Raw genomic sequence first — 20,854 nt, 5'->3', positions numbered from 1 at the left:
TACATATTAGAAAAAGATTTAAAAATTAAAATGACAGTCTTATCCTGTCACTTGCTTCCTCCTAATGTTCTGGGATAAAATACTGTTTTATTCTAGTGTTTCTTTTGATCCAGAATGACTTAATTGTTACTTCAAAGATAATTACAAGCTATTTCATGCTTCCCTTTTTGTAATGCCTTTAACAGATGCTTCTACATACTAGTATTTCTACATACCTTCTATTTATGGTGAGAAGGAAGTATTTATTGTTTGATATATTTTATTTAGTTCTTCAGCTATTAGCAACTGGACTATCTCCAGTTTTTCACAATCATGAACAACCCACGCATAGCCTGTAACAAAGACTGTCCACTTGAATCAACACTTTTGCTAACATGGCCGTTCTGTGGTCTTTGGTAACTGGTTTTTAACCAGTGCCCTTCAGCTCCTGGTACAAAATACTCTTTCAATTTAAGCCAAGTAGTAACCCATAAAAGACATACCATGGACCTGCCAAACAGATCACTGTTAATCCAGGAAGATAAAACTAGGTTGCTGTTGGACCTCTACGACCAGTTGCTTGTGACTCCAGGCATAGCTACTTTATTTCAAAGGCTGAAAACTACTTGCCATTCTTGGGGGGTCACATAAAACTAGGATATAGTCTGGTACTATATGTTAGGTGCTCAAATAGATATTGGTGGAAGGAGCTAGTTTCATTATGGATAGATATAAATTATGAAATTCAGTTTTGTACAATACTAACCTCTTCTTTTTCCAAAAACTCCCTGACGTCAGGGTCTTGTAACATGGTGGGATGGTTCACAACCCTCTGAAGGTACCTGAAGGGTAGACAGGTATCTGGTTATCTGATCTGGCCTCAGAAGGTACTGGGTGTTGTACAGCGCTGGTGAGGCACCATATCTTTCACTACTTAAAAGGTTCTAAGATATGGCACTTTAAGTAGGACTCTGCTTATAAAGCAGGGCTCTGCTTATAAAGCAGGGCTCTGCTTTTAAGTACATTCAAGTTCATGTTCTTTTCAAAAAAAGGAAGGGAAAAATAACTGGTGAGGGCCAGGCATGGTGGCACACACCTTTAATCCCAGCACTCAGGAAGCTGAGCAGGAGGACCACACTTTGAGCCCACCGTTGGCTACATAGTGAGTTTGGGGCTAGCCTGAGCTATGTGACAGCATGTCTCAAACAAGCGAAAACAAAAACCAACAAAAATGGTGAGAAAGAAACTTCATGTCAGGCACACATGCAGATTACACCAGCTACTTGTGAGGCTGAGGCGGGAGGAACCCAAGTTCAAGGCCAGCCTGAACAACTTAGAACCTGTCTCAACAAAGTTTTTAAAAGGCAGCAATGGGGTATGGTGTGGTGGGGTGGGGTGGAGAGGCCTGAAGATGTAGCTCAGTGGTAGCCTTAGCCCCTCAAAGATAAATAAATAAATTTTAAAAAAGAAACCTCAGAGCCATTCAAATTAGACTATCAAAAATGTGATTGTTGGGCCGGGGATTTAGCTCAGTGGTTTCACCGCCTTCTGCACATGTGCAAGGACCCGAGTTCAATCCCCAGTACCAAAAAAGAAAATGTGATTGTCAGCTCACTCAGAATGGGGAAAGAAAAGATGGTCTATGACTAAGGTAGGAAGGTAAGAGACTAAGGAAAAGTTATTAAAGATAATATGGAGGCATGGCCCTTTAATTCACTCAAGTATCATTTCTAGTAACTGAAGCTAACATCTCATAATTAAGTCTCAGTTTCAGCTTCTTGTTCTCAAGTTATTATAAACATCGCTATGGAGCACCTACCTTTCTAGAGCAGCCCTTCGTTTTTCAAGAAATTCTGCAGAAGAAGAATCTTCTTTCCCAACTTTCACTTTTGTCATTCCTAGAATAGAATTTAAAAGGCAAAATAAGCAGAATTCATGTGAAGGAGAAATCTATTTTAAAGTCATCAGGAGGAAAGGCAACAAGAAGAGGACTACAGAGGCTCTTCTGGGCCTCTTCTGGGTCACGAGCAGGCCCGAACTAAAGGTTCCTACATGAGAGCTGTCTTTTAAATGACTCTGCGTGTACTGAAGGTTCTAAACTCTAGGACTTCCAGAGTATATTTTCTTTAAAAAAACAAAAAAGCCACTAGACTCCGAATATAGATTAACAATCAATTGATGACAATGGGGGAGTTCTCCCCCCACCCCCAAATCAGTTTCGTACATTTCAGCATAGAGAGAACAACAATCATTTAATACTCCTGGTTAAGAAAATATAAAGCACAAACAAAACTGGTAGCAAAAACCACAGCCTACTCTGTGCACCTAAGGAAAGAAAATGTGTCAGAATATGCTATTTTTCTAAACCTCAAAGTAAAAACATGCTGGACATGCCTCTTTGCCAACCATTACATTCCACACAGTGCACTAAGCAGTAAGTGTATTCAGAAAGAATGCAAAGGGAGACCTCCATGGAGCTGCAGACCTCGGGCTTACTCACCTATGAGGCTCTTCTCAGGTGGAGGAGGGACAATGAAGCCATTCTGAGAATGCTTCTCGGAAAGCTTCTCATAAAGACCCAGAAAGTCACTGAATCTTCTTTTCACTGCAAACTGTTTACTTCTGAACATGGGTAAGCTTGTCTTGGGGAAAGAAAAAAACACAAGGCATTTTCATTCCAAATATGGGATGAATGGGTATCTTAAAAGCCATCTAGCTGACATCAAAGAGCTCTATTTCCCAGATCCCTGCTCTTCAGCTACAGAGCAAATCACTTTCTTTTTCCCAGGCAGAGATGCTTTTACTCTTGAGCTGTATCCCCTATTGGTACTCTGTGAGTCTCAGAAGTCCTATTTAGAGAAATGAATTTAAAGTCATAAAATTAAATTTATAGGATTATAAGGACAATTAAACCACCATGTGGCACATGCCTGGAATGCCAGGACTCTGGGAGGCTGAGGCAGGAGGATCACAAAGTCAAGCCCAGTCTGAGCAACTCTTAGTGACTTAGCAAGACCCTGTCTTAAAATAAAAAATAAAAAAGGACTGGAGATGTAGCTCAGTGCAAAGGCCCTGCGTTCAATCCCGAGTGCCACACATGCACATGCACACACAAAGACATCAATTAAACTTAGATACAGTCTCTTTCCAGGTTAAGAACACACAAATGTTGAATTAGCATAAAGGTAGAATTCTGTGATCAACTAATTCATCCTTTACTGACTTAAAGGTCTTGGCTGCTGGAACTAAAGCCTACAATCTGAAGATGAGAGAGACTAGAATGCTGAGTGCTTCCACGAGGGGAAGGGAGGAATCAGATGCAGTGTCTAAACTGCAGACCTTAACTTCTCAAGTGTCAGGAGATTTGGCCCTCACAGGAGCAGGCTAACAAGTACAGTAATACCTTGGTTCATGAATGCTTCTGTTTGCAAACAATTCTGTTCACAAATAAAAACGTTTGGCAAAACCTTGCTTCCGTTTGAAAACTCCACATCAGGTGACAAACACAACCACGGCCATCTTCCCAAAAATCGTAAAACAGATTTAAGTTCATAAACTGAGGTAACACTGTACTAGCAAGACAATACAAAAAGACCAGTAAAAAGGCAAGGTCTATACTGTAATGGGAGGCTACTTTATACTCAACCGGGAGGCAGAATGTGAGGGGGTTGGCCTTGCCAGCTGTTGGCAAGGTGGTGAGTCAACGGGAACTTTTATAGACTGGCGATGGGAGTACAAGATGGTACAAAGTCTTCAGGAAATAGTTTATGTTCCTTGTGTTCACCATTTGCAGCAGACCTGGTACAGGGTGACCTCCAGTCACATGCCCTAGGGAAACCCTTCCATGGGTGCACTGGAGATGTGCAGGACAGGGTGTGATTTCCTGTTACAACAACTGGGAGGATGTCTCACAGCAGGAGAGCAGAAGGATACACTGGTGTATCCCCAGGGTGGACTAACCACAACTGTGCCCAGCCAGGACAGGCTGAGAGACAATGCTAAGAGATCACTATTTTCAGCATGACACTATTTTCAGGAAACTCAAAAACAAACCAAAATAGCCTGTTACTCAGAGATACACGTGTAAAGACATTTTATTAAGGAAATGAGAGAGAGCTGAGGACAGTAGTCACTCAAGTATGAAAGCAGGGCACATGACAGAGAAATGTGAAGGCTGGAGACAGTGGTACTATTCTCAGAACTGGTTGTAGGTTCAGGGCTTCATTTTATTGTACTTCACCACTGGCATGTAACAGTATAAGGTTTCTTGGCTTTGTTTTTTTGTAGTACTGGGGATTGAAAGCAAGGCCTTAACACTGAACGACATGGCCAGCTCTTTTTATTATTTTTGAAATGGTCTCAAAATAAGTTCTCCAAGGGCCAGGGATTTAGCTCAGTGGTTCCAGCACCTGCCTCGCAAGCGCAAGGTCCCGAGTTCAATCCCCAGTACCAAAAGAAAAAAGAAAAAAGAAAAAATAAGTTGCCCAGACAGGGCTCAATATTGAGATTCACCTGCCTCAGCTTCCCAGGGTACTAGGATACACGTATGCACCACTATGCCTGGGTTTGTTTTTGTTTTGTTTTTGAGATGGGATCTCAGTATTTTGCCCAGGCTGGTCTCAAACTCCTGGGCTCAAGTGACTCTCCTGATTTAGCCTCCCAAGTAGCTGGGATTATAGTATGCACCACCAACCCAGCTACACTGTGTAAGTTTTGTACACATTAAAACTGTATTTAAAGGGGGCCGGGGATTTAACTCAGTGGTTCTTCTGCCTGCCTCACAAGCACAAAGACCCAAGTTCGATCCCCGGTACCAAAAAAAAAAACAAAAACAGCTGCATTTAAAAAGACCAGATTTGAGGGACAAAAGGTTAAAGTTAATATTAAAAGAAAGTGTGTACATGAAACCTCATAAGAACTGAGGATTTAAGAATAGGTAATTACCTTTGGTTTAGGGCAATCCACCAAAGAAGCTCTAAGGTACATAGCTCTTACTGGAGATGAGGCAAAAATGAGACATACTCTATGTCTTAATAACTTACAGCCAAGCATGGTGGCACACGCCTGTAATTCCAGCACTCTGGGAGGCTGAGACAAGAGGATGACAAGTTCAAGCCCAGCCTGGGCAACTTAGTGATTTAGCGAGACCTAGTTTCAAAATTTAAAAAAAAAAATTTTAAGGGATGGGGGGATGTAGTTCAGTGGCAATACCCTAGGTTCAACCTCCAGTACCATAAAAATAAAACAAAACAAAAACAACAAAGGACTTGTGAAGTTTCACTTATAAGAATATTGGGCATGACTGTAATCCCAGCACTGGGGAGGCTGAGGCAGGAGGATTGCCATGAGTTCGAGGCTAGCCTGGGCTACACAGTGAGTTCAAGGCCAGGCTGAACTACATAGGGAGACCTTGTCTCAAAAAGAATACTGGAAAGGCTCAGCCTAGAGTACCCAGATAAGGGGATGTAGGCTGACTACATCCTGAGTAAACCTGAAAGAAAATGTTGGCAAAGAAGCCAAAAAATACCCAGAAATACTGTGAATGATTAAGGCAGGCTTGTTGGCATGAGCGGTGGAGTCTGTCGAGGTGGACATGGGCAGGGTCACCAGGACTCACCTGTGTGGTGACTTTGTAGGCCACATAGGCATTCATACCATCCCCTGTGGGAGAAGAAAGAGCAGAGGATTACCCTGTAGACCAAGCAATACTATGCCAGTAACATTTAACCAGGAACCACAAGCCTTAGGAACTCTGTAGAAGGGCAAGAAGGGCTTTTTTCATCACTAAATTTTATACACAGTCCTAGAATCCAGTTCCTACTTTGCCTCTGGGCTTCCACGGCACTTATCATGTCCCCATGGATGCTGGCAGGGCCCAGTGCGAGTCAGACAAGAGAGTCAGCCCTGTTCCAAAGCCAGGCTCCATTTATGCCTTCCACAAAGCAGCAGTGGATACTGACAATCCATCAGTTGTTCCCATGCCAATATTTGGGCTGGTCACACACATCTGTCCAAAACCAAACAATTCTCTTCCTGTATAAAGCAGAAGAAGAAGGAAGCAACTGATGCAAAAGGAAACAAGTAGTTCTACCCTAGGCCAGCTCTGGGCTTGGTTTGCTCTTTCAGAAATACCGTCACGGGCCCTCCTCTCTACGGGCGGACACTGACCTCTCTGATCTAACATGTTCATCCAGAGCAAAGGGCTTGGCAGGAAGACACTTGGGCTGCCTGATGTCATACAAATCTCCCTTTCCTGGAGGAATTATTTTCATGAAAAAGCCTTTGACTATTAAATAATCTGGGATTCAAGCAACTGTTTTTCTCTGTGGTAGTGTCCTGACGTAGACCACTTGAGGAGAGAAAGACCCCATTGACTCCCTGAGCCAGAAAGACACACACTGGAACCTAGACAGACACAGCTCCCATGCAGGACAAGGGTGTTCTGGGTTGGTCTGATTCCCTTCCTCCTTCACCCCTGGTTCTTCTCCACACCAAACGGGAAAGCTTAGGTCAACAATTAATAGTTGCATAAGCTCCTAACCTGGTTCTGGGCTGACAAGGGGCAGTCCTGGGTCAGCGGGGTCTCACAATGCAACTTGGTTTCAATGGGACGGCTGGAAATGTCTACTCTTCTAAGCATACAGAGAAGATGACAGGCCATGGGGCCATGTCTGCTCTACCTCCACAACCCCTACACCCAAAGAGGGCACCCTGAGCCAGGCAGATAGCTACAGGTTCAAGGCCAGCCTGGGCTACACAGCGAGACCTTGTCTCAAAAAAAACTAAACAAAGAGGGTACCTGATATAGAAATAAGATAAGCTTTAGGTTCCTGGGGAGGGTGGTGGCCAGGCTGGCCTGATGCGGGCAGGGAAGTTTGAAAGCACCTGGTGGGGCCCTTTCTTCCCAGGGTCTGGGCACCCTGAACTGGGCCCCACCCCTGCCATGCCCAACCCAGCCCAGCCCAGCTCAGCCAAGGAAGAGACTTAAACCTAGAGAAGTGACTAATTCAAGGTCAGTGTTGGGAATGGAATCCAGGCCTGAGTTCCTTGCTGAACTGCACTATCTTGAGAATTCCACACCATTCATTTTATGGATAAAACCACTGAGATAGAATAGTCACCTCACCCCTGGAGCCTCACACAACTCTTCTCCCATTCAAGTGACCACAGGTGAGACATGATCAGTGATTAAGAATGTGACTTTGGGGCTGGGGATTTAGCTCAGTGGTTTTGTGGCCTGCTGTACAGGCGCAAGGACCTGAGTTTGATCCCTGGTACCAAAAAAAAAAAAAAAAAAAAAGAATGTGACTTTGTAGCTAGGATCTTGGGGCCTAAATTCTTTTTTTTAGTTTTAATTTTTAGTTTTTTATTGGTACATTTTAGGTATACAATTCATTTACATTTATCATTGGTGTTTGTACCTGTACATGATAATCTTGGTTCTTATTTCTTCCCCATTACCTGTGCACCCTTCACCCCTTCTGCCCTTACCTATTTACATAGATTTCATTTCCATTTTTCTTTTCTTTTCTCATAGTTTTCCTTTCCCTCTTTTCCTTCACTCCTTTGTCTTTGGACCTTTTTTCCTATTTTAAATTATCAATTATTCATTTTAATCATTTTAACCCTTGTTTACACTATCAGTTTCTCACACTAGAGAAACTATTCGGTATTTACACGTGTGTCCTATTTATTTCACTTAAGAGTATGGCCTCAATGTGCATCCATTTAGCTATAAATGTCTCTAGTTTTTCATTCTTTATGGCTGAGTAGTACTCCATTTTATAAAAAAACCCCACATTTTCTTTATCCAGTTTCCAGTTGATGGGCACTTGGGCTGCTTCCAAGCTTTAGCTATTACAAACTGTGCCGCTATGAACATGGGAGCACATATATCACTGTGGTATGATTCTTTTAACTCTTTGGGGAAGATACCCAGCAGGGGAATAGCTGGGTCATATGGGACCTCTAGTCCTAGTTCTTTGAGGTATCTCCATACTGACTTCCACAGTGATTGCAAGAGTCTGCATTCCCACCAACAATGGAGAAGGGTTCCTTTCTCCCCACAACCCCACCAGCATTTGTTATTCATCGATTTCTTGATAGTAGGCATTCTTTCTGGGGTGAGGTGGAACCTCAGGGTTGTTTTCATCTGCATCTCTTGAGAATGAGGAGTGATGTTGAACATTTTTTCATATATTTGTTTGCTGCTTTTACTTCTTTGTCTGAGACATGTCTGTTCATTTCAGATGCCCATTTTTGAATTGGGTCTTTGAATTTGGGGAGGGGTCTGATTTTTTTTCAATTCTTTATATATTCTAGATAGTAGTCCTTTGTCTGAGGTACAGCTGCTAAAAATTTTTCCCCATATTGTAGGTTGTCTGTTAGCTCTGTTGGTGGTTTCTTTTGCAGTGCAGAAGCTTTTTAATAAGATGAGATCTTGGGGCCTAAATTCTGATGCAATTACTTGTGTGAAGTTAGGTATAGCAAGGAATCTATTGTTGAATTCTATGATGAACTTAACAGAAAAGAAAAAAGAAAAAATTAACAATTAAAGTTTAAACTGATGTACAGACTAAATAAAATGGAAGTCTTAGAAATGAAGTATCTGAAGGCTAAAACCTTGGGGAAAAATGTCAGGAAGAGCTGGGCTGCCATGCCTGTATAGTATAAGTCTCATTCATGCTGCTGGGGTCCATCTTGCCACCTTGAGAGGATGCTCTCAACACAGATGAAAGCTGAGCTGCAAGACGGAGAGAGCTGGAGACCATATGACATCTTTTGAGCACCTGGATCGAACCAAGCCTTAACTAGTGAAACCCTGGATGTTTCCTTTACATGGGCCTACACTTTTCTTTTTATTCTCCACCCCTTATGAGAATTTGATGTTGATTTTTGTCACCTGTAGCCAGAAGTGTTTTAACTAATCAGTGCCATAAATTGTATATAGTTCTCAAAAAAAGAAAAGGTGCTTTAGAAATTATTCTGATTACCACCTACCCTTTGTTCTCCTCTTGCCTACAGATGCTTACACTGGGGGGAAAATGTAAGCTTGCTTTATAAAAGCAGTATTTAAAATTTCATTCAGCTGGGGATTTAGCTCAGTGGTGCTGCCAGCTGCCTCGAAAGCGCAAGGTCCCACATTCGATCCCGATACCAAAAAAAAAGAAAAATTTCATTCACTGCAGAATAGTCATACTTAAATGTCCAAGAAATGAATCCCATAATTTAGTGCCCTTAAGGAAAGTCCAAATGCAAATGTACATAAAACAGCCAGGCAAGGTGCCATGCACCTGTAATCCCCACATCCTGGGAAGCTGAGGCAGGAGGATCCTCCATTTGAGGCCAGCCTGAGCAACTTAGCAAGACCCTGTCTCAAAAGTAAAAATAAAAGAAAAAAAGGGCTAAGGATGTAGCCTCGTGTGAAGGCCCTAGGTTCAATCCCCAGTACTGAAAACAACAAACAAAAACTCACAAACAACAACAAAAGCATAACAAAGGAGCAAAGTATGCTCTTCAGATACTTTTCTTCTAGGTCAGCTGCTTTTACTAAGGCAATGTGTACAAAAAGAAACATAGTGTGTATGTAAGATCTGGAAGTAGGCTAGTAGTACAACAGTTTTTAAATATATGTAAATTTCCTAAATAATTTCAGAAAGCTGGAGATGGCATATGCAAGTACCAAGACTCTAAAATGAATACCCTGGTTAAAGTGGGATTCTGTTTTACTTAGATGTGTGTAGGAAGAAGCAGAAGGAAGTTGAATGAACAGCCCACACAAACAAAAACTGTTGTGATAAAGATCAGGACCTGCATATGAAAAATGTTTTAATGAGCTGGTTTCTTGGCTTCAACAGGACTACAAATCCAAACCACAGTACAAGGGGAGGAAAGTTTATCACCAAAAGCAATTTGTGTTCAAATAAATCTGATCCATGAAATGATTACTCCTTACTGCTAGGATGAGTTATGTCCCCTCCGAATAGATACATTGAAGTCTTAACTCCCAGTACCTCACAATGTGAGGTTATTTGGAAACACAGCCTTTTTTTTTTTTTTTTTTTTTTTTGGTACCAGGGATTGAACTCAGGTCCTTGCGCTTGTGCAGCAGGTGACAAAACCACTGCGCTAAATCCCTGGCCCCTGGAAAGAGTCTTAACAGATGGAATCACGAATGTGATCAGTGCCTCTATGAAATTAATGAGACTGAGACACAGACAAGCAAAGAAGGAAGGCGATGTGGAAGAATACCATGTGACAAGGCAAAGCTCAGACTGATGCATCTGCAGGCCAAGGAACATCTGAGGCCACCAAAATCTAGGAGAGGAGGGAGTGGGCCCTCCTGTACCTTCAGAGAGAGTATGCCCTGTGATACCAGAAGTTTAGACTTCTGGCCTTTAGAACTGAGAGAGTGTGTTCCAGGTGTTTTTAAGCCATCTAGTTTGTGTTACTTTGCTATAGCAGCCATAGGAAGCTAAAATACTCCTGGTTTAAGGAATATGACTTACTCAATATTAAAACAATTAGAACCAATATTCTAATCTTTCATACTTCTTTTATGTCACTGATTTAAAGCAGCTAATAACTTGCCTAAATTATTTCCTTTTCTTCTTTCTTCCTTTCTTTTTTTCCTTCCTTTATTTCTTCCTTCCCTTCTTTTCTTTCTTTCTCCCTTCTCTCCCTTTCACTCCCTCCTTTCTTTCTGTTTCTTTTTGTGGTACTGCAGGTTGAACCCAGGGCCTTTGCCCTGAGCCACGTCCCCAGACCTTTTCATTTTTTGAGACAGGGTTTCACTAAGTGGGATTTGGACTTGCAGTCATCTTGCCTCAAGCTTCTCAAGTGCTGAGATTTCAGAGCCATTATGGGTTTTTTTTGCTGTTGTTGTTGTTGTTGTTTTTTGGTACCGGGGATCAAACTCAGGACAGTGCAATTGCGAGGCAGGTGGCAGAACCACTGAGCTAAATCCCTGGCCCTCAAGAGCTGAGATTTAAAATTAATGTGGTAATAGAATATTCATAATACTAGACTATTAGAGAGGCAAGAGAGAATCCTAGACATGTGATCCCAAGTTCTGATCCTGGCTTTACCACTGTGCTCTAATGGGAGAGTTACTTTCTTTTTGGTCCTCAATTTCCTGTACCAATAAATGCGGGAATTGTATACAATGCTCAGAAATATCCTACCAGTACAAACACTCCAGGAAAACTAAATACCAACAGTTTAATGACAACCGGTTTTTCATTTGTTTTTTTAAAGGAGGAAAGGTTTATTGTAGCTTACGACAAGTTTTGGCATAAAGTCTAATTAGGTTTTACAAATGCCTGTCCCTAGTTCCAAATAGACAAAGGGTTAAGAATCACACTGTTCCTCTTGTTATATTTTTCTATTAACCATATAAACACCATCCTGTTTAAGAGGAGGAAGTTCTGTATAACCTCTTCTATAAGGAACTATACCTAGAACAAGGAACTGTTGTCTGCTAATAACTCTTACTAACCTGGGACAAAAGAGAGTATCCTAAAAATCCAAATCTAGCCAAAGTTAAGAATCATGTTCGTTGAAAATCTAACTCCAGGGCTGGGGATTTAGCTCAGTGCTTTCGCTGCCTGCTGCGCAAGTGCAAGGACCCGAGTTCGATCCCCGGTACCAAAATGAAAATCTAACTCCAATTTCACTAAAATTCAACTTGACTTCTTTAGTCTTATATCAACGGTACAGGATAGATAAATAACATGTAGCAAGAGTTTCCAACTACTACTACTTTTTTTTTTTTCCTTTCTTATACTGAGATTGAACTCAGAACCTTCGCACTGAACTATGTTCCTTACCCCCTTCTTTTTTTTTGGTACCATGGATCAAACTCAGGACCTTGCACTTGCCAGGAAGGTGCAGTGCCACTGAGCTACATACTCAGCCCACCCAGCCCTCTTTTTTTGGGGGGGGGGGCGGGTACTGGGGATCAAACTCAGGACCTTGCCACTGACCTAAATCCCCAGCCCCAAGACCTTATTTCCTGAGATAGGATATCACTAAATTGATAACACTGCCTAAATTGGGCTCAAATTTGTGATTCTTCTGCCTCAGCCTCCCTGAGTGCTGGCATTACAGGCATGCACTGCCATATGTGGCAGTTTCAAACTTACAAGAATAATAATAGGTTCCATTATCCTCAAATTTTAGAACATGTAGCTTTAGAGTGCTTAAATGGAATTTATGATTTCAAAAGGGAATGAAATGGTTTTATTGACTCTGAGGGGGGAGGCAATGTTTGAGTTTTAAAAAGAGAATAGTATATTTGATGCCTCTGATTTCCTTCTTAAAGCTAAGAAAAGCCTGTGTAACGTACTGTGTAACAGCTCTCTCTGGCCTTGGGAAGAGAGGTAGGGCTGAATCTTTAAAAGAAAGATACTGATGAAATGCTTCACTTTAGCTGGCTCAGCTGTGGAGGTAGCCACCCCTAAATTAGCGACCCATGCTTTTCAAAGCTCCATTCTGACATCACCAGTCCCAAGGACACTTACCAATCTTCTCAGGATCGGTAATACCAACTGTCAAATCAAATTGATCCTCTTGTTCTTCTTCCTCTAGCTTTTTAAAGAAAAGACAAATCATAAGAGTTTATATAAAAGGGCTATTGGGCCGAGTTCGACCCCCGGTACCAAAAAAAGAACAACAAAAATAAAAGGGCTATTAATTTTACCCTAGATTATCTTTATATCAACATAAGAAAATTAATATGTACCCTTCTATGGGTTAGTGTTCAGCTTTATCCATTCTCAATGATTCCAATGAACCAACTCCCACCATTTTAAGTTGGGAGCCAGCTCACAGATCGGTTTTAAAATTTTTTTCAGTAACAGGGATTAAACCCAGGGCCTCATGCATGCTGGGCAAGCACTTTAGTACTGAGCTTGAAGATGTAGCTAAGTTGCCCAGATAGGACTTGAACTTCCAATCCTCCTGCCTCAGCCTCCTGAGTAGCTGGGATTACAAGCATGCACTACCACATGCAGCTCATGGGTCTTTGATACATCCATTCCCTTAAAACCTTTTTCTGATGACAATGAAAAATTACTAGATTTTGGAAGACCTGCCTCTTTCAAGCTATGGAGGGAGTAAGGACAGACTAGATTCCGAAATATGGGAGCTTCAGACACCAAATATGATTAGTGACCATTGAAAGTTTTTGTGCTTTTTCCTCCAGGCAGTAGAAAACTCTGATCCAACAAAGGTTTCTTTATTGCATGGGTGGCAAACCTATGGCACACATACCGCAGCTAGCTATTTGTTATCACTGAATGTTCTAAAAGATTCACCATCACTGACTGCACTGGATTCTGGCTGTCCATTAACCAAAGGTCTCCTTCAGTAATCATAAATATTTTCTAAAGTTCTCACTCAACTGAACTTTGGATTAGTAACCCACACAGTCCTAAAAATCTGAAAGCAACAAGACTAGTAAGCACAGTCTCACCTCCTCATAGTTTGGCTGGGACTTAGAAGAATTTGTGGCTTCTTGTGGAGGCAGAGAAATGAGTGTTTTGGCAGGGACCTTTTGATTATTTTGTGTGCTGTCCAGGGATAGCTCCACTGTGGCATCTAAAAACAGTTGATATTTTAAAATGAAGGTCAGTAATGGGTCTTTGATGGCTGAACTTCAGTTCACTGGGCTGACACACACACACACACACACACACACACAAAATAGCAAGCATTCTTTTTTTTTTTTTTTTTTTGTAGTACTAGGGATTGAACTCAGGGCCTTTGCATTAAGCTACACCCCCAGCCCTTTTTTATTTTGAGATAGGGTCTCACTAAGTTGCTCCATTGCCCATGCCGGGTTCAAACTTGCAATCTTCCTGCTTCAGCCTCCCAAAGTGTGGGATTACAGGTGCATGGCACCATACCCAATTTAGTAAGCACTCTTCATACACAGAGGTTCTCACACTGAGAGAACAAGAGCCATAAAATTTTTACATGGATAAAAATGGAAGATGGGGGCCAGGGATTTAGCTCAGTGGTTCCGGTGCCTGCCTCACAAGTGGTGAGGTACCATCCCTGGTACCAAAAAAAAAAAAAGAAAGATGGTGAGGGAAGCCAGGACTTACAGAAACCTTTCTCTTTCCTTTTCAAACACAACTTCCTGGCCACCTTCTTCTAATCAGAATTTAGGTTATAACCAGTGATTAAGCAAAAAGACTCAACAGCCAAAATAAGTGTACCAATTAATTTGATTCTTGGGAGTGTTATTTTAGAACCTCACATGAAGCCTATTTATTCTTTTTTTTTTCTGGTACCGGAAATCGAACTCAGGACCTAGTGCTTGCCAAGCAGGTGCAGTACCGCTGAGCTACATCCTTTGCCCATATTTATTCTTATTGTATTTGTTTGCAAAAGAACATAAAAGTTTGATTTACAAACCAGTGATGTTTTATAAATCAATACAGTAGAAGAGATCTACTGATGGCAAAAATGGTATCAGAGGCAGAGTCAGGAAGATTATAAGCTAGAAAAAAAAACCCCTAGATTCTAATACAGTAGCACTTGGGAAAGAGTAGCTTGCCACACTGTCCACAATTATAGTTTCGATAATACTGCAAAGATCCAAATGGGAAAAAAAGATGTGTGGTATCTATGAGGTCTGAAAATCTTTCTGACCAAAAAAAGTTTCTTGTTTTTACATAGTGCTTGAGAGCAGCCTATCTAGGGAAAATTCAGTTGAGCTGAACAACTCATTCTCTACGTGTTCTAGAGAGGGGGGCTTTAAAAAATAACATTAAGTACTATTTTTAGGTAAAAAATGTCTTATGCAAATAAAAAGACTTTCAACTCGCCAGAAGTTCTAAACATAACTAGTAGGCTGGGGGTGTAGCTCAGTGGTAGAGTACCTGCCTAGCAGGCACAAACCCCTGGGTTTCATCCCCAGTACCACCAAAGAGGAAGAAAGCATAAACCTAACTAGTTCCTTTTTTTTCTTCTTAGACAGAAAAACAATCCATTTTGATTTGGTCTCATCTGTAGGTATTCAGTTTCAGTCAAGAATGTTAAAGAAAGCTGTTTCTTCTTTTGCATTTGAAGTTAACAAGAGACCAGAGATGGAGGTCTAGAAGGCATAATCAAGTTCTCGATCAGTACACTAATCAGTAAATGCGAATCACCTCTACAAAGTTGTCATACTGTTACACACAGAACCTGATCCCTCTATCTGGAAAGACAGAGTGGTGCTAATGTAATCTGACCCTACTGTGGGAGTATAATAAATGTTACAGGATATATAGTATGTATATCCTGCCTCAGCCTCCCAGAATGCTTGCTGGGATTACAGGCGTGTGCCACCATGCATTGTTTATATTCAGTCTTTGCCATTTATTTGTTTTTTCCTCCAGACAGGGTCTCACTATATAGTTCGGCCAGGCCTCAAACTTGCTGCAATCCTCCTGCCTCAGCCTCCCAAGTCCAGGGATTACAGGCATGTGCCACCACACCCAGCTTGCCATTTAATTCTTGAACTAATTTTTGACTGTCTTCTAACAAGTCTCCAGCGTAGCTTTGCCACACTGTGAAATAATTCATTACTTTGCCCCTTTCATGTTCCTTATGCAAAATTGCCAATGGCTCTTAGTTGGTATTAGGATGAAAATTCAAACTCTCATTATTGAGGCGTGAAGTCTTCCCAAATCCATTTCCTTACTGCATTCGCAGTCATTATCTTCCCTGGCTTCTCTAAGAATCCTTGCTTTGGTCTACCGAGTTTACTGACTGTCCTTCAAATACATTTTATACTTGTTCAGCCATTTGAACCCTTTTTCTTTTTCTCCTAATTCTTTTTTTTTTTTTTTTTGGTACCAGGGATCGAACTCGGGTCCTTGTGCTTCTGCAGCAGGCAGAGAAACCACTGAGCTAAATCCCCAGCCCATTTCTCCTAATTCTTACAGGAAGTCTTCCAAGATCACTCTAGATCTGAGATTTTCAATGTAGGCATTACTGACATCTTGGGCTGAATGAGTCTTTGTTCAAAGAGCCTGTCTTACATATTGTAGGGAATTCAGCAGTGTCCATGGCCTCCACCAACTAGGTAATTATAGCACTCCCAGCTGTCATAGCAAGAATGACTCCAACCACTGGCAACTGTCTTCTAGGGGCAGACTCACCCCTGTTGAGAACAAGGCAGTCTCCCTCAGCAAAAAAATTATGGAGCTCAAATATTAATAGTGCCAGGGAGGCCGGGGATTTAGCTCAGTGGTTTCGCCACCTGCTGTGCAAGCACAAGGACCCGAGTTCGATCCCCGGTACCAAAAAAAAAAAAAAAAAAAAAAGTGCAAATAGTGCCAGGGTTGAAAAACGCTGCTCTGTACTTGTGGCTTTCAAACTGCATATTGTAGCTTGTTGGTAGATTGTGAAATCAATGAGTTACAAAGAGCATTTTAAAAAGAAAAACACTGGGGCCGGGGATTTAGCTCAGTGGTTTCGCCGCCTGCTTTGCAACAAGGACCCGAGTTCAATCTCCAGTACCAAAAAATAAAATAAAATAAATAAATAAAAAAGAAAAACAATACAAAATTTCAAATTTCATTAAAAGTAATAAGGGGAAGTTATTAAAAACTTTTGTTTCAGGGCCAGGGATTTAACTCAGTGGCACTGCACCTGCCTTGCAAGCGCAAGGTCCTGCGTTTGATCCCTGGTACCAAAAAACAAAACAAAACTTTTTTTTGTTTCAGTTTTACATAAATATGAACATATTTTGGATTATGAGTCTTGGTCATAAAAGTCTAATGCTACTGCTGCAACCAGTAATCTCATACTCCTATAAATTCCTATGATTTAATATTCCTCTAATTCCTCTGGCCATATTTCTATTATTATTTCTATAATTATTATTATTATTTTTTGGTACCGGAAATTGAACTCAGGACCTTGCACTTGCCAGGCAGGCGGCGGAACCACTGAGCTAAATCCCCGGCCCCCAGCCCCACATTTCTATTATTGTTTAATAATTTAACTCAGGGCCGGGGATTTAGCTCAGTGGTTTCGCCACCTGCTGTGCAAGTGCAAGGACCAGCGTTCAATCCCCGGTACCAAAAACAAACAAAACAAAAACAAAAAATAATAATTTAACTCATGTTCTTAAAGAAATTATATATTTATGTCTTTCTCCCCAAACCAGTAAGAATCTTAATGACATTGGAATCTTCCACAATGGACTCTTACTTGCCTGCAAAGAGATCTTGTGGCTCTTGGTCTTGTTCCTCATGAATGCCATTTTCTTTGGAGCCATTGTTGATGGGAAGTAAGGATGCAGTTCTCTTTGGAGACTGGGGCTTACTCTGAAAACAAAGAGATATCCTGAATAAAACAGTATCATTAAAAACGAACTCACCTTGCCTAGAAAGTGACTCTGGATGGATCCCTCAGTTGTTCCCATAGGTGTTTAGGGGAAGACAGGATAACTAGTCAGGCATTTCAGTTATGTGGTAAATCATTAACAGTAATGTAAAGTCTGCTGCTATTGTGATTACAGACCTAACCTAAGTTCATACAATGTAGTGTTAATTTCTAAAATCATAACCTTACTGAAATGCCCTACCCAAAGCACATGATTCCAACATGGGTATATGTACGCACAGATAATTTTCAAAAGAACTTGTCCAAATGCATTTCTCCTTCTCCGTTGTTGACCTTTATTCTTTCAAATGCTGATGGAGCACATTCTGATGACCAGGATACCACACTGGAGTCCAGGATTCAAGCTCAGACCCTCGCTTTCCTTTATGGTATTGGCTAAACTGTTAACCAAAGCCCATTTGTGTAGATATTACTAACCCATGTTGACAGGCAAAGGAAAGTGTAACACTTTACACCTAATGGTAATTGTAAATATAAGTTATTTTTTCATCCTTAACTCACAGAAGACAAAACTTTCAACCACACCCTGGGTCAGGCTAGGAGAATAAAAACTAGTCATGCTTGTCTAGTAGGCACATGGTGAAAATAGTCTGTCCATTGCCTTATTAAAAGCTCAGATCTCTGGGCATGGTGGCAGACACCTATAATCCCAGCACTCAGGAGGCTGAGATAGGAAGATTGCTGCGAGTTTGAGGGCAGCCTGAGCTACGTAGTGAGTTCAAGGCTAGCTTGAACTAATAGCGAGACCCTGTCTCAAAAAAACTCCTCAGTGCTCAGCCACAAACAAGGGTAGGGTGGATCTGCAGATGGGAACCAGAGGGAACAAAGCCTGATTGTGCAGCCCTTGAACAGAAAGCTGGGAATCAGGCTTCAAAAGCCTATGGAGCTGCACTGCAGGGTTTTGAAGTCATACCCTCAGGCCAACTCAGTTAAAAGACCTGATTTAAGGAACCTTTGTGAAACACTTCCTTAACAAATCTAAGGGAGTTTGTTCCTTGGAGACAGATATTTTCTCACTCAACCAAACAGTGAAATGACAGATCAGTTTGTCTATTTGGGAATTCTGAATTTGTGAGGTAAACAGCCTCCTTATTATATCAGGGCTGCCTTTCAAGGAAGAAGCTATTGCCAATATTTACATTTATGTTTGCAAATAAGGCCTCTACTGGTACTTTGTATATGTGTGTGTTTGTATTGTGTGTTGCTAGGGATCAAACCCAGGGATCCTTGCATGCTAGGTGAAGTGAATACTCTGCCACTGAGCCGCATCTCCAGCCCCAACTTCTCTGTTAATAAAGATTAATGAGCACTTAGTTTTATACGCTTAAATGTTATACCAACTCTGTTAGACACAGTGGTTGGTCCTCAAGCTGCTTCCATAATCTTAAAAAACAAAACAACAACAACAAATCACTGGAAGCAGACATGGAAGTGCACTGTCTGTATTTCTAGCTGCTTGGGAAGTTGAGGTGAATCACTTGAGCCCAGGAGTTTGAAAATAACCTGAGCACCAGAAATCCTAACTTAAAAGAAAAGAAAAAAAAATCACTGCCAAGACAAGAGAAATAACAGTAAAAACAAAATTAGCACTTCCTTTTGATTCTTATGCTGCCCACCATCTTCCTACAAAACCACATCCTTCCTTCTCGTTTGCACAGCTTAGTGATCTCACAGAAGCCACCAAAGCCGGGTGACTCCAGAGATCCTGGAGAGACTAGAGTGCAGTATGCATTAAGGATATATGTACACAAATATAACTTACTGGCCGGGAATTTAGCTCAGTGGCACCATGCCTGCCTCACCAGCTCAAGGTCCTGAATTCAATCTCCGGTACCAAAGAAAAAAAAATTATGTATATATATAATCTTACTGATAACTCCCAGAGAACATTGAAGCAACAGGGAAGGCACAGTTAGAATTTAGTCATTTTAAAAAATGCCTAGAAGTATCTGCTTCTGTGATATGTAGATGAATAAAGCCAGCTTTCCACTTCTGATCTACCGTCTAATCTGGGAGGTTCATGACTAAGAATATTTTATGAAGCCATGCTAGAATAGCAGTCTGTCTTTTCCTCTTATTAATCATGTGACAAACCCAAATGAATGGGATACTGCAGGGACAACTAGAGCACTATCACCTGTCTTTCTTTCTCCACCCTAACCCCTTTCAAGCCTAAACCATGAATTTGAGTAGAACTGACTTTGAATAGAGACTTTGCTCTCTCTGTAAGGCAAGCAACAACTACCTGTGAGAACAGAAAACTGCTTTTAGATATCCCCTGGGCACCCATTCCCAGAATCACACATGGCTGTGTTCCAGGAGAATAGAAAGACTCATTACCATACTTATTATCCTAATCTTTCTCTACGGCTCTTTTTTTTTTTTTGGTACCAGGGACTGAACTTAGGACTTTGGGCTTGCAAGGCAGGCATGGGGCCACTGAGCTAAATTCCTGGCCCTGTAGTTCTTTTATAAAATTAATCTTCTCCATGTATAAAATTCTGTGTCCTGCTTGTTCTCTCTCTACTATCTCAGTATTTTTATGTCATTAAGAATTGTACAAAAATCTCTTTTAGTGACTTAACTCTCAATCATATGGGTATATCACAACATAACCATTTCCTTAAGGCTGGAAATAAATTCTTTTTTTTTTTTTGGTACTGGGGATCGAATTTGGGACCTTGCGCTTGCGAGGTAGGCGGCGGAACCACTGAGCTAAATCCCTGGCTTGGACATAAATTCTTAAATAGAATTACTGGACATAAAATTCTCCAAGGCTCTCCTAAACTGCCTTCCAGAAAGCCCATCAATTTATAACTGGTCCCCCGCCCCCGCCGAAGTGTGTAAGATGCTAAGTCCACAGAAACATTAAGCATTCTTTCCTTTAAATTTGTCACTAGGTTGAATGGTGAAAATTTTTTTGAACCCCTGTGACTTTAAGTTCTTTGCCTGTTTTTTTTGTTTTGTTTTGTTTTTTAATTAATGTAAGTCAGCATTACTTGGGTGTACATTCAGTTCTATGTTAGCCCTCTCTCTGGCATATGGTACAGTATCCCTCCCAACTTTATCTCTTTTCCTACTTATTTTACTTTTGTCCTTATCAAATTTATTTTCTGTTGATATGGATTGGCACTGGACAAACTCAGCTTGTTTCTTCAGGCTAAAGAATATCTGGCCTTAAAGGCATAACAATAATTCTCACATTTTACTTAAAATCAGACTTTAAAAGAAACCAAAAAAAGAAAATTGAGCAGAACCACTTTTAAAGATCAGAAAAAATGGAAACATGTTCACATTATCCTATAGGAATCAAGTCTTCCATGAGATGAGAGTCAGTAGTAGCTTGTCATTAATACAGAGCCACCTGAGCATTCTAACAGAGCATTTATATGCTACGTCTGTTAAAAGACAATTAATAAGCTGGGCATGGGGATGCACAACTGTAATCCCAACACTGGGAGGCTGAGGGAGG

General features: G+C 41.1%; 1 protein-coding gene across 2 annotated transcripts in view; it reads right to left on the bottom strand.

Moving 5' to 3' along the window:
• Snx1 (sorting nexin 1) overlaps positions 1-20,854 on the bottom strand; it is a 41,976-nt gene that overhangs the window by 7,708 nt on the left and 13,414 nt on the right. For both annotated transcript variants that reach the window (XM_004855667.4, XM_004855666.4), the window contains exons 2-8: positions 17,192-17,303; positions 13,454-13,578; positions 12,501-12,567; positions 5,597-5,640; positions 2,480-2,621; positions 1,799-1,877; positions 746-821 (exon numbers count right to left, since the gene is read on the bottom strand). In XM_004855667.4, the coding sequence (XP_004855724.1) occupies positions 746-821; positions 1,799-1,877; positions 2,480-2,621; positions 5,597-5,640; positions 12,501-12,567; positions 13,454-13,578; positions 17,192-17,303 (645 nt within the window). The remainder of the gene's footprint in view (positions 1-745; positions 822-1,798; positions 1,878-2,479; positions 2,622-5,596; positions 5,641-12,500; positions 12,568-13,453; positions 13,579-17,191; positions 17,304-20,854) is intronic.

This window comes from Heterocephalus glaber, unplaced genomic scaffold, assembly GCF_053883595.1.
Source record: "Heterocephalus glaber isolate CG9 unplaced genomic scaffold, H.glaber_assembly_v1.0 deba00001689, whole genome shotgun sequence".
NCBI classification, from domain to species: Eukaryota; Metazoa; Chordata; class Mammalia; order Rodentia; family Bathyergidae; genus Heterocephalus; species Heterocephalus glaber.
The sequence above is the reverse complement of the archived record's forward strand: the minus strand, read 5'-3'. Positions and strand labels throughout refer to the sequence as shown.